Genomic DNA, 13,374 nt, shown 5'->3' with positions numbered 1-13,374 from the left:
AACACTTGAATGTCATTCTCAAGTCAAGTTGAATAATTATTTATTTGCTGTGAACCTTATTCAGTTTCCCGGAAAACAAGGAAGCGTTTATCTACGTTTAGAATGCTTTTTTCAACATTTTTGTTATGTTTTAGATTGCTGAAGTGCATATAACATGTCTTGTTAGTTCTTACAAATTAGTTTGAATATTTCTACACTTCAATTTTTTCTTTCCTTTTGAGGGGCACTGGAATTCCTAATTAACCTTTGTGACTTTGCAAAACCTGACAGTAAAATTAAAACAAGCAAGGTGACACACTAAAATATCGCCAAGATATAAAATTGACACACCCCCTCTTTTTATCACTGAATATGACAGTAAACTAATTTTTATTGCTCATGAACTTTGCAGAAAGTTCTTTTCCAGTACCGACATCTGTTGCACAAACATGACGCTTCTGCTAGAAAGCTCCAAAATTAAAATTACTTTTTCAAGAGCAAATTAAAACTAGAGTTTGTTGCAAGGTCTGCAAGGTTTTCACGAGTAGAGTATATTATAGGCAACTTCTCTCAGATTTCCGATTCTATAGAAAACTCCACTTTACACTACAACTGACATTAAAAAATTCCAATATTTACACGGTTATCGACCGATTAATTCCGTAGCTGAGACAAAAATTAGACAGAAACTAAAGGTTTTCATAATGGTCCTGTTCTGAACCAACTAAAGCCACGGGCAACACCTCTTAAACAAATGGGCTGCACTGCTTCCAGCGGATTGAGATGTAACCAACATTTCATCTTCATCTGATCGCCTTGAGTTTCGCTTGGTTCCTTTCTTCCTCTGGGTTTTCTTTCGGCTTGCTTTTTTACTGTCATCCTTTGATAATTTTCTCTTGTTTTCTTCCGATTCCTCCTCAGTGAGTTCAGGTTTTGATCTCGCACGTGTATGTCGTTCTTGTTGATGAGACATTGTTGGTCTCATCGAGCAGCCACCTTTCTTCTCATCACTCGACACTTCGTCCAAATGTTCGATTTCTTTTTCACGATTTGTGCACTCTGCACCCTCTTTCAGAACATCGCTAAGCTTTGAACGAAATGGGCTCGCATTCGGCAAAAGATGAAATCTTCCTTGCAGCACTGGTAGTTTCTGATTGGTACCTTTCCCATATTCAAACAAAAAGCAACCGACACTCACTTCATGACGAGAGCGCGATCCAATATTGGCGATAAACAGAAGAAATCGGTTTAATCCATAAGCTGGCATGTTGTTCCATACAGTTCCTTCATCGCCGCCACTTGGCCGTTTCAAGCCAATTGTGTGATGTGAATGCCATTCGCCGATGTGGCAAACACCTTCCTCTCTCGTCAAATGATTGCCGACCTTCTCTAAGTACTGTACGTCTTGGTAGAACGAGTGAACCGCTCTTCGGCATCCTTGACCTGGCCCTAACACTAACTGGATAACTGCAGTACGATCTTCAGCCCAGAGACCGAACAAGTCACCACCGGTCTCCAGGGTTTGGTTCTTTAAAACCCAAGCGCAAATTTGCTTGTACTCATCGGCATATATTGCCACTGTAAAAGTTCTGCCGCTTTTAGGCATGGTAATTGTTGTGACAACCTGAACGAACTTGGCCCAAATAATCACGCTCCCCGTGACTTGTTTTTAAAACTGTGAACCTAAAATTCCGAGAAATTTATAATAATGAATTCATAGACCACTTTCATGTAAATGGCGACTAAATTTACATTTTTTTGTATTAGGGTTATGTTAATTACACCTACTGCCGTCATTCTTAAACAAATGTTGTTCAGTTGAAATTTGTTCGCAGTACGGCGAGGCCAGAAAACGGTGGGCTGCTTGTCATGAAAGCATGAAAATTATGTTATTCTAACTCGTCGCCCTCTTTTGAAAAGTTACTTGACATCTGTTTCTAACACGCAAGAAATAACCTCATATAAAACGAGTTTCTTCCATTTTTGCAAAACGCAAATTTTAGTCCGACGTTTGCCGTATTAAGTCTCTCCAACATTTCACCCAAGTGTGACGCGAGTTTGTGTTTGCCTTCGTGGAAGTAGAAGATTTAATTTCTTAAGTTTTCGCCATTATGCAAGCGACGGAAGCTGTCTTGCAGACGAGTTTAATCTTGGAAACTGGGGTGAAGCATTAGCACTCAAAACGGAATTTTAGTTTAATGTCTAATGACTCGAAAGGTGTGTTAAAACAACCTTTTAAGACTCCAAAATTCCACGCAATGTCCGAAGCAGAGCATGTTACCCTCAATTTTCTGAAAAATTTTCCCACCAAATGTTCCCCTGTTTACAAACGTGCGTGCTATGACTGCGTGACACAGGGAATAAAGTTCATTTCCGCATCAGGGAATGCTACCTTTCCACCGTCCTCAGGGTCAGAGACTTGTAAGAGAAAGTTTAGTTCCACGTTGTTGAAGAATTCGAGAAAAAGGTGAGGCTGGCGGCGAAAAACTATTCCGGGTAAGAAACACCTGAAACACGGCCCTTGGCCAATAATTATAATTTCTAATGGGCCCTTTGCGGGCTCCGTACTTGGCCCATCACTGAACTTAACGAATATGTTATTTGACAGTTTGCCGGATTAATTGTCAATTGAACCCTCATTTTGTTTAACTAGAACGATGGACATCAATCCCATCAATCCACCGCAGTATGGAGAGCTAGAACCCGATGACCGGGATCCTCATAATTATAACGACCTTAATTCATTCAAACTAGTTGTAAATTTTTAAGTGACTAACACTGCTGCCATTACCTCGAAGCTTGTGAGCCGAATACATACATGTGATCGATCGTACGGAGGACTGATATCAACATGGATTGTTCTTGTCGTGTTACTAAGCTTAACCACATACCTCTGCTTATTTTTGAAGCATATATCATAAAATAACGAAGATGTTTCCCGTGTAATGTCCGAATCATTGTATTTAATATTGAGATAGCTCCGAGCGCCCCATGTTGATGCATGGTAAGGACAAGTAATCCAAGTTCCAATTAGAAGGCAGAATGTGTAAAAAATAAGTGAACTAACGCTTACGATGTCTGGAAATATAACATGAACAGTTTGATTTAAGACCCGTTTTATATTTAAGTGTTTTAACACAAACAATTCATCGTCTACATCGTCTAGTTGCAGCGGACTCTTATTTAACCGTTCAATAATGGCGTTACGTTTGGTCACACTCGAAGATGTTTCCTTACGTGACTCTCACTGCTTCAAAGAGAGTTGAAACGCATCAAGACCTTTTTGTTAAAGCACGTTTTACTCTTCCAAACCTTACCAAAGGCTAAACGTTTGCCACTTAACGAGGAAAGGCATAGGAAAGGGATATTATTCAACGGTTTACTACACGATTTGATGCAGTCGTGCATTTCCTGCTATTTCCCTTCCTGATCAAACGGCGGATTCAGGGGAGGGGCTAGGGGGGCCCGGCCCCCACCCCCTTCCTTATTTTTGGTCCAAAGCCACCAAAACACCATAAAACACCAAAACTGTGAAAGGGCAAAAAAAAAAAAATGTTTGAGAGCGCAAACATCCACGTCTGGATCCGCCACTGTGTTTTATTTGCTATCATTATATTGCGACTGAAAGATTACGCCCGTATCCTTCTTTAATATCTCTCGGTCCCAACAAGACTTTAGACTTTCCCGTTTTTGTATTCTCGGCTTGATTTAACTTACACGCATGGCATTGATGTTAAAGGGCGAGTACGTGTTAAATGAGATTGCATTCCTCTAATGCTGACAACTAGAGCTTTTTTCTCGTTACCCTAAAAACTTTTTGGGCCAATCAGTCCAGGATTGTTATCAATTTTTGATAACCACTACCAAAACAAACCATTAGCCAATCACTGCTCAAATTCTCGTCCACGTGACATTGATCAACTGCGTGAAAATTCAATATGGCAGACGATGGGGTGCAACGCGGGGCAAAGAGGAAGGAATTTTCACTGCTTATATGACAGTGAAATGCATAGAATGTGGAATGTTTGGGAAAAGTTATTTCGAGGCATTATTTTCAATACCTAATCTAACAACTGTTCCGAGTGAAATAACACAGTAAAGGAGACGACAACAGTTAAGCTAAAATGCACTCTTTATTCTTCGATACTGGGCATGATATTTTCATCAGTCATCAGTCGGCTTCTTTTTCTTGGGAGTCGAAGCTGGGGCATTCTGTATAAAATAAAAATGAAGCAAGAAAAGTAAGTAAATAATTTCGTTTTTGAAACGGCTCTTAAATTCAGTGCCGAATGCAACGAAGAGGAAAATTACGTTTTATTTACACGTTACGACATAAATATTGCCAAAACCGCTGAAATGACTCTCTGTATGTGTGTGTACGGCTTAAATACCAAAAACATGTTACCGTACGAACGTGTTTGTAGCACGTCTTTGCACAACTTCGTGCAAAATTTCAAGGATCATTTGTTTGTTCTAAAGTAAGAGAAATGTATGATACTTTCAAATGGCCTTTAGTATTAATTTCTCTAGAACAAACTATACTTTAGACAGAAACACATCATTCAACCAAATTTAAAAAAAAGTGTAAATAAAATAGAAATGAGAGTCCTCTTAATGAAAACGAAATAATGAAGATGCAAGTAACCACATTCGATGAATTAATACACCAAAACTCCAAATCATAAAATGACCAAAACAACAATTTAAACAATTAAAAATCCACTGTATTCGGTGATTTAGCCAAATAAAGTACCCTCTTAGTTACCAGCCCTGTGATACTGTGTTGGTGTTTCTTACATGTAAAAAGTATTTTAAGTTTTATAATATTTATTATATTTTGTCAATGACAATCTTTCTTTACTTGCCTCTTTATGCAATAGCATGACATCATCAGAGGTGGCAGAGAAATCATCTAGGAGATGCTGTTTCAGTCTTTGCTTCTTCCAATCTTTTGGGCCATTTACTGTTAATGAATTTTAAAATAAGTATGATTCAAGTAACAACATTAATAAAAACGTTCAGTTAAATTAAACCACTCAATTAAAATAACAGTATGCAAGTACATTATGTTGTCAAATGTGTTAGTTGATGATGAAAACAGTCAGCCCACCCCTCCTCTTTCAGGCAATTGACTCTAGCTCAGCTTGCTATATAGTGAGGATATCAATGACATCACCTATTAATATTAATGTGCCAACTGGAGCCTTATTGGATGCCGAAACAAAGGGTTCTTTTGTTCGGTGGTTGGCTTTTTTAAATATCAAAAGAAATTATACCACGCACCGGTGGCTCAGTTGGTTGAGCATCGGGCTGTCATGCGGGAGGTCGTGAGTTCGACTCCCGCCAGACCAACACTCGGGGTCTTAAAATAACTGAGGAGAATGTGCTGCTGTAATTACATCTGCAAATGGTTAGACTTTCAAGTCTTCTCGGATAAGGAATGTAAACCGGAGGTCCCGTCTCACAACCCTTGTTGGAAATTAAATAGTATGGGACGTTAAAGAACCCACTCACTATTCGATAAGAGTAGGGGACGTAGTCCCTGGTGTTGTGGTCTGACCTTATCTGGACGGGGGCATCTTTCACTTCCTAAAATAAAATTGTAAACTGTGTAATAAGCAGTCTGGCTAAAGTCCTGCGAAACACATTGTAAATTAGTCCTGAAAAGCCCCGAGGGGAGAGACTAATAGCTTCACTCACTCACTCACTCACTCACAAATTTGACAGATATCTTCCTTATAAAAGGAATTTTATAATTATGAAAAGCAGTCCCCATTAAAAAGCTGTCAATGTGAAGAAAATCTGGTCCACAATCTTTCATCAAAATATATTTTGTTCAATTTACATGCAAAGTTGAAAATCCATAGACTCCGTACTAAAAAAAATCTCCATATACACACACACACACACACACACACACACAAAGGATTTCAAATTCCAGGGAGAGGAAGGGTGCAGAAAGACCAAAACACTCAAAGAAACCTCATTAGAATTTCCAGATTGGTGAAGGGGTGTCAAAATGCACCTTTTGTGGGGGAGGAATGGACATTTTATGGAACAACACATTGAAGAAAAAATCCTGCTAAATAAATCTCAAGGCTTTTTCTAACAGTTGTCAGGTTTAATTAAGCTACTGCATAGTTGTACAAAATGTTAATGTTGATAAAAAAAAAGGAAAAAAAAAAATTTATGTTTATTAACACAGCTAATAGATAAAGAATGGTTTCTTAATACATTTCAGTCACTCTGCTTCAGTCCTAACAATTTGGGGATTTGATATGATTAAAATAGTCCCCATAATGGACAATTTAAACAGAGAAGAGACTTGCAAAAAATATTCAAAATCACAAAATGTAGGTGGTAAATTATAAATTGTGGCATTTGCATTACATACATACATAGTTACATACATACATACATAAACTTTATTCAAGTGTCTATAACTATTTAGCTCTTAGCTAAGAGCTAATTGGGGACACTTAATTAAAATTGATCAATAAAATTAAGATTAAGATTAAAAAGATAAAATTGATAGATACATGTAAAGATTTACAAATTTAAATACAGTTAACGATTAACTGTAAAAAGAGTTAATTATTTACAATGCTACTAACATTACTAATTTAGTTAAACATATAAATAAGCTTCTGCAAGCTTCTCATCTCTTTGCAAAACTCCATCATGCATTGGTACCAACCTCTGTATAACACACACATGTCAAGATGCAGCATGCTTATCTTTGCACCCAGTCCACTTCTTTAACAAAACCTGATCATTATCTATGGCAGTTAGAATGTCTCCTTCTGGCATAGCAGGGAACCATTTAACCAGGATTTCATAATGATATACTGACAACCCGGATGAAGTTTTCCATAAATATCCACTGCCATTCTGCTGCGTGCAATTGAATGCATAACCAGGTTGGATTCAAACATAATGGAACTAAAGTTGTGTTTTGCTACACTTTGCAGGGGATCACTTTTTTGACAGGCATTGTTCTTGTGTCACTAAAGCGTTAAGCCTTCCACTACACTTTTCAGAATTGATACCAAAATATCGTTCAAAATCATCCTTGAATTTATTTCTAGGCCTTTCAGTCTTTTTCGACGCTGTAGAGCCACAAAATCTACACAAGTTTGCATTTTTTTCTCCTGTGGGCACCAGCATCCGCCATCTCAACGCCTAGGTTTGTAGGAGTAAAACAATCAAATATGGGCGCCATTATTAACAGCACATCGCAAATCAAAATACCCCCTTGCACATTTTTAATAGATCGTGCACAACAGCAAAAACACGTGAAAAGTCAAGTAAAAGACTTGAAGATATCGACATTTTTTTTGCAAATGCTGGAAAAATCTACAAGTGCCTTTAATCTAACGTCAAAGTGGAAAACGTACCTGACTTTGGGATCAAATTTCATGCTCTGTCCCACTTTACAGTTAACATTTCCAACCGTTCAACCCGCTCTGCCACCGCCATCTTTGACAAAGGCGAAGAATGTTCCTTTGTTGTCCATATCGAATAGAATTTTGGGTAGATGACCCAACTAGTTCCGAACAAAAAACGAATAAAGTGAAGTGTATACAAAATCCTGCGATTTCTGCAATGGCCGCCATGTTGTGACGTAACACGGTTATATCAAAAATTGATAACAATCCTGGACTGGCAATTTCAGTTTCGAATAATTATCGCTTCTAAGAGAAAAAAAAGAATGAAAACTTGTGGATCACAATTTTACGAAATGCTTTTCAAATCCTGAAAAAATATATTTTTCTAAATTTTCCAGGAAAGGATTAGACCGCTGGCAGTCTGTTTTTTCTCGAAATTCAGCAGGGGTTATGAGGCGAGACTCTTTAGCCTAAAGAGGAATGGGACGAGAAATCCCGTCTCGCCTGCTTCCCTACTCGGCCATACCGCCTTTGTCTCGCCTTCTTCCCTACTCCGCCACCGCCATACCGCCCTTTTGCGTTCGCGATAACTAAACACCCGTCTAAGTGACCCTTAGAGAAAAAACCGGCTGCCAGCAGACCAGGAAAGGATGGTTTCGAGAATGTCCTCCTTCCAGTAGCTCTCTCTCTCTCTCTCTTAGGTCAGGTTTGGTAATAAATATATTTGCGAGAGTCTTGCCGACTGCGGGCTATTCGAGGATATAGACTGAACCTACTCATCGTCTCAACAACCAGCAGTTGGCAAAGGCACCTAATAGGCTGAGAAATTAAAATCGAGGCCCTTTGTTTTTAAAAGGCTTCTTGCTCACCGGATTCGTCCATGTCATTTTTCTTCCAGGTCGCTTTTTTAGACGTCATATGTGAGCCTCCAGGAGCTCAAAGCCCGCTTTTCTCGCACCAGTTTAACAAAGCCGTTTATGCCAATACAACACATATTACGTACTCCTTCTTGACGCTGCTATTCGGTGGTCTGTTGTCGTTTGCGTACGGTTTGCTGTGTGGTAGCTTGAGTTTTCTGTTCGTCTGGATTGGTACACCCTTCCTGCGTTTTTGGCTCATTCCGATGGGGTTGGCGGGAAAGCTGTGGTATAATGTAGTAAGCTGCTTTTACAATCCGTTGTATGATTCGCTCGGAAGGTGTTTTTCTCACGTAGACGTCAAAGTTACCCAGCGCACTGTGGCGGTGCATGAAGTTTAAAGTCCAGTCAGCTACGAAATAACCACAACTTCAGCGAAGTCCTGTGTTATGTAAAGAGTAAGAACTAAATTATAATGGATATGCGAACTTTTGGTTATTTTGTTAGCTTAATCTAAACTAAAACTGAAAAAGATTCAAACATGGAATAAATGTCTGACAAATGGCTCTCTACGTGTTTGCCTGTTCCTTTATTGATTTATGCCCTCACTCAGGCTCCGGTGGTGGATTCCGAGAGAACTGTAAGGTGTAAGGGAAATTAAAGTGGGATAATTGCCGAACCGGAAAGGCATAAGAAAGTGTGGGGTAATCCTAAATTTATTCATCGTCTCTGCACTTTCGGTTTGGCTGGCTTTGCACAGAGATATATGCTGTTAAATTATACGAGAATTTTCGGGCCTTGCTACAGTATTTTTCGGACAAGAATTGTTACAGGGGACCTAAAGATTGTCGCCCTTATCTGAGAAGACTGGATAATTTCACCATCTGGGCACGTTTGCTCGAAAGCCGATTAACTTAATCCAGGATTAGCGTAAACATTTGTTTCATGTTTTCAACTTTTTGATGAACGTTTCTTTTGGTTATTTTTTGTTTTTCAAGATTGACTTCTTCTAATGTAAAGTTTTACCGAATATCAGCGTTGAAATACATTTGGGAGTAGAGAAATAAACTCCTTGGGTAATTTTTAATCTCAGTGGGATTAGCGTTAATCGGCTTTTAAACAACCGAGGCCTGATTTATAACAGGTGCTAATAACTGGAAGGTAATAAGACATAGTACAGCAATATTCACATTTGAGTGGCCTTTGTCTCAGACCTGCTTGTTTATTCATTGCCCTTTGCTCTTCACTTGTCGCCACAAGCTCTTTCCCAGGGCCTTTCTCCGCCCACCTCTTGGTGGATAAAAACCCTGGGATCAGGGTTATTCTCAAAATACAGCACATGGATAAGTGGTTTTTCACGTTACGTCATCGCAGCCATGTTGGTGGACGAAAACATAAAAATCTCTCATTAAAGTAAAAGTAAAGCAACCATATTTAACGTCGATAACTCGTAACAGTAATTCAACTGACAAACCTGAGGTCGACGGTGCGCTCATTTTACTCCCCCCTCTCCATCAGTGCTCCGTTTTACGGGTATTTAAAGCTACTTAGCTACACGGAAAGGAAAGAAGTCGAAACAAGGATGCGAGATCCGGGAATCGAACTCAGAACCTCTTGCACCAAGGCCGCGCACTAACCGACTGTGCCATGCTTGCTTCTTTTGTTCGTCCACCAGCAAATGTACATTACACCATGTTTATGTGTACGCAATTCCATCACCCAAGAGTAAGATTTACAGAAATTGGCCTAATCCCCACAATATACCACATGCATCGGCTAACTCAATGGAGGCTAATGCGGGGAAATATGTTAAAAAGCATTTGTATTTGAAAAGATTTCCGCGCATTAGCCTCCATTGCAAGCTAGTTCCAGTCCAATACTGAGAATACGAGTATGGTCTAATGTTAAGGAGATGTTGTCCAGTGGTTATAGGGCGTTAGATTGGCATGCAGATGAGTCGGGCTCAGTCCTGCTCAAACGACAGGCTAATTTACCTCTCCCTCGAGTTGTAAGTGCACGTACATGAGTCAACTGGTTGCTTACAGCAAGTGAAAGTTCCTAATCACGTTCCCTTAGGTTACGTTTGAGTTCATTAAAGTGGGGTGCCTGTGAACTAGCTTGGTAGCTGAGTGTACTTCACTCTATATATTTATATGTAGGTATGAATATTCATTTTTTGAAAGTCAAGTGTTGTCATGCGGTTATAGTGCGACCATGAAACAGAGACAAAACTGTATAATTAAGTTCTGTGCCTTGATGTTCCAAGCTTCCCTCATCTTAATGGTAAACTAGTCTTAGAGGAACAGTTTTACACATTCGATTCATCGTGAGGAATTTAGGGCAGAAGCAGGTCGCATCCATTCAGTTGGGTTTGGGTAAATTGCTTAGATGTACCTTGTAGCGAACCCTAGGGAAGCTGATTAACATTCCTTGAGGGCATCTATTAATATTAGCTCAAACATTGCTATGTAACATTACAGGGAACCTTCTACAAAACAATAACTTTAAATCAGAGGAAAAAAAATTGAACAAATTTGTGAGGAAACATAATTTCCTTCGGTCTAAACTTATTCGATAGGAAGGTTCCCTTTAGAAGCAGATTTATTAAACTTTCGACCTCGGATATTGCGTTTCTAGTTTTCTGATTGATTCACTCATTCTGGGTTATCAGCCCATATAGTGTATAACCTAATATGGAAACTGATTACATCAAGTGTAGGCAAGTTGAAAAATGTGGCTTTAATTTCCAAGTGTCCAAGAGAAGATGAAGTAAGGCAACCGAGATGTCTCATACATATTCCTCTTCCAATGAATGAAAAAGAAAAAAAAAAAACAAAAAAGCAAGGTGATGCACCATAACAGCAACTCTTTGTAGCCGACACATCACGCATGCGCATAACCATTTCACCAGGTCAATTAGCACCCATGGACAGCTGTTTCGGCCTTGCTGGGCCTCATCAGCATGGCGTAGCTAACATACCATCCACATACAAGGAATGTGGTAAGCTGAGTATGAATGTGGTATTTTTAGAGAGGCACCTGATTGGCCAGTTGTAATGACATGATGAAATTTAAAATAACTTTGCAAAACTAAAAGTACATTTTAAAAAACTATGATGGGGCATGTGGATCCCGGCGTTATCACCTCATCCTCTCTCGTGCAAATTTTACAAAACGATTATTCCACTGGTGCTTGTTAGATATGAGACTGGTTATAGCCAACTCAGCATTACGCACCTTGTTGCCTATTTACCACCTCATATCCAACGCGTGCTCATTGAATAATTGTTAAATATTGTTGATTTCACGTGCGTCACGATGACCATGTTTGTCTTTCCATGCCAAAGCATATTATCTCATCGAACACTGGTCACAAAATAACGCATTGACAAGAGGTACGGGTTTTCACACACATGATAGGTCGCATCGTAGCTCTTACATCCGCATCACGTGATTCTTCCTCCCAGGACGCAATCTCGTCTTCAGTATTCATGCATTCCGCTCCACCCTGAAGAATATTTTTGTCGATGGTGAGCAATGACTTACGGAAGGGACTTTGATTCGGCAATAGCTGAAACCTTCCTTGCAGCACAGGCAGCCTGTGGTTTGTTCCTCTTTCAAATTCAAAAAGGAAACAGCCGACGCTCACGTCAAAGGAAAACGAAGATTCGATGTTGGCTATGAACAGAAGGAAGCGGTTTAAGCCGTAGGACGGCATGTTTTGCCATACGGTTCTTTGATCGCCTCCGCTTGGTTCCCTGAGACCAATCGAATGATGTGAATGCCATTCCCCTATGTGACAAATGCCTTGAACATTTGTTAAATGGGTACCAACGTTTTCTAGGTATGATACGTCCTGGTAGAAGGACGAAGTTGCTCTTTGGCAGCCTTTCCCGGGTCCCAAGACCAACTGAACGACAACTTCTCGGTCTCCTGCCCAGAGACCGAATAAATCACCACCCGTCTCTAGAGATCGGCTCTTCGAGACCCAAGCGCATATTTGCTTGTACTCGTCGGCGTATATAGCGACTGTAAAGGTCCTTTCTTGCTGCAATATAATATTGTCCATGTCCAAAAGTCTTTAAAACGTATATACTCTTTTCACTCTAGCGCTGATGAAGTTTCTTTAGTATAAACCCGACGATTGTTGTTTGATAAATATATTTTCTTTTATGGTAATAATTAAACGACTGCGATATGATCTTTGTTTACGGTACGACGAATTTCTCGGAAATCGAGGAAGTTAATCTTCGTAATGCAGTGTGTCGAATGAATGAATTAAAACCACCGGTATGTTAATGTGTCGATGTATTTAGCTATAAGTTAGCTTATTGGGGACACCTAACTGCAATAACCACGGGCAGCCCAGACGTCGTGTGTGTCAGTTTCCACCGTATTTATCAAAAGAGCGGAGATCAAAGATTCATATTTTAACTTCATATTTACTGTCTAGCAAAATATATTTATACAAAATATAGCCTGCCCACCTCACAGCAGTGCACTGTCACTGCAAGCTAAGATGAATCTCGACCACTGAATACCATCTAAACTCGCCAGAACTACCAAAGACACATTGAACTAGTAGGGGTAGGCAGGAGATCGTGACATTGGACAAAATGAGATGTATGAATGCTAACATGAAGTGTTTCCATTAATAAAGAATGTGATCCATTTTTTGGACGTACTTCGCTTATGTTGCAAAAGAAATAAATTTTAAATAGTGGCATAATTTGGAAAAACGAGCATAATTTCAGCAAAAAGTGGGCACCGCTTGTAGCATAATATGCTCATGCCCCTAAAGCTAGTTGAGAAAACGAAGACCGAAGACCAAAGACCCCAGAAACCCGAAAAAATAGATGTTTGTTTTCATGTTTCTGGGGTCTATGACTTTCGCTCCTCGCTTTTGGGGCCTTTGTTTTCTGCAACACCGCGTCAACCCTCCTCCTAGTGTTTTTCTTTTGTCCCGATTTTGCATACTCACTCTAAATAAATATTCTTGTAAAGATAAAATAAGTTCATTTTCTTTGAAAATACGATTGCGAGTTTGCGAGTGCTGGACTTTTCCGGCCAAAGGTTCACTAGTTTAAGAATGTAATGTGTGTGTAGATTTAATATACAGCACGGGAGGTCTGGGCTTTCAGATAAACACG

At 39.5% G+C, this 13,374-nt stretch overlaps 1 protein-coding gene across 1 annotated transcript; it reads right to left on the bottom strand.

Annotated features, from left to right (window-relative positions):
* Positions 1–23: 23 nt before the first annotated feature.
* On the bottom strand, positions 24–12,400 carry LOC138017557 (uncharacterized). The gene is made up of 3 exons (XM_068864609.1): positions 11,607–12,400; positions 3,456–3,507; positions 24–1,641 (listed from the first exon to the last, which is right to left on the bottom strand). Exons 1-3 carry the CDS (start codon positions 12,291–12,293, stop codon positions 704–706), a joined length of 1,677 nt encoding a protein of 558 aa, XP_068720710.1. The 5' UTR covers positions 12,294–12,400; the 3' UTR covers positions 24–703.
* Between the last annotated feature and the right edge of the window lie 974 nt (positions 12,401–13,374).

Source organism: Montipora capricornis, chromosome 9 (genome assembly GCF_036669925.1).
Source record: "Montipora capricornis isolate CH-2021 chromosome 9, ASM3666992v2, whole genome shotgun sequence".
NCBI lineage: Eukaryota > Metazoa > Cnidaria > Anthozoa > Scleractinia > Acroporidae > Montipora > Montipora capricornis.
The sequence above is the reverse complement of the archived record's forward strand: the minus strand, read 5'-3'. Positions and strand labels throughout refer to the sequence as shown.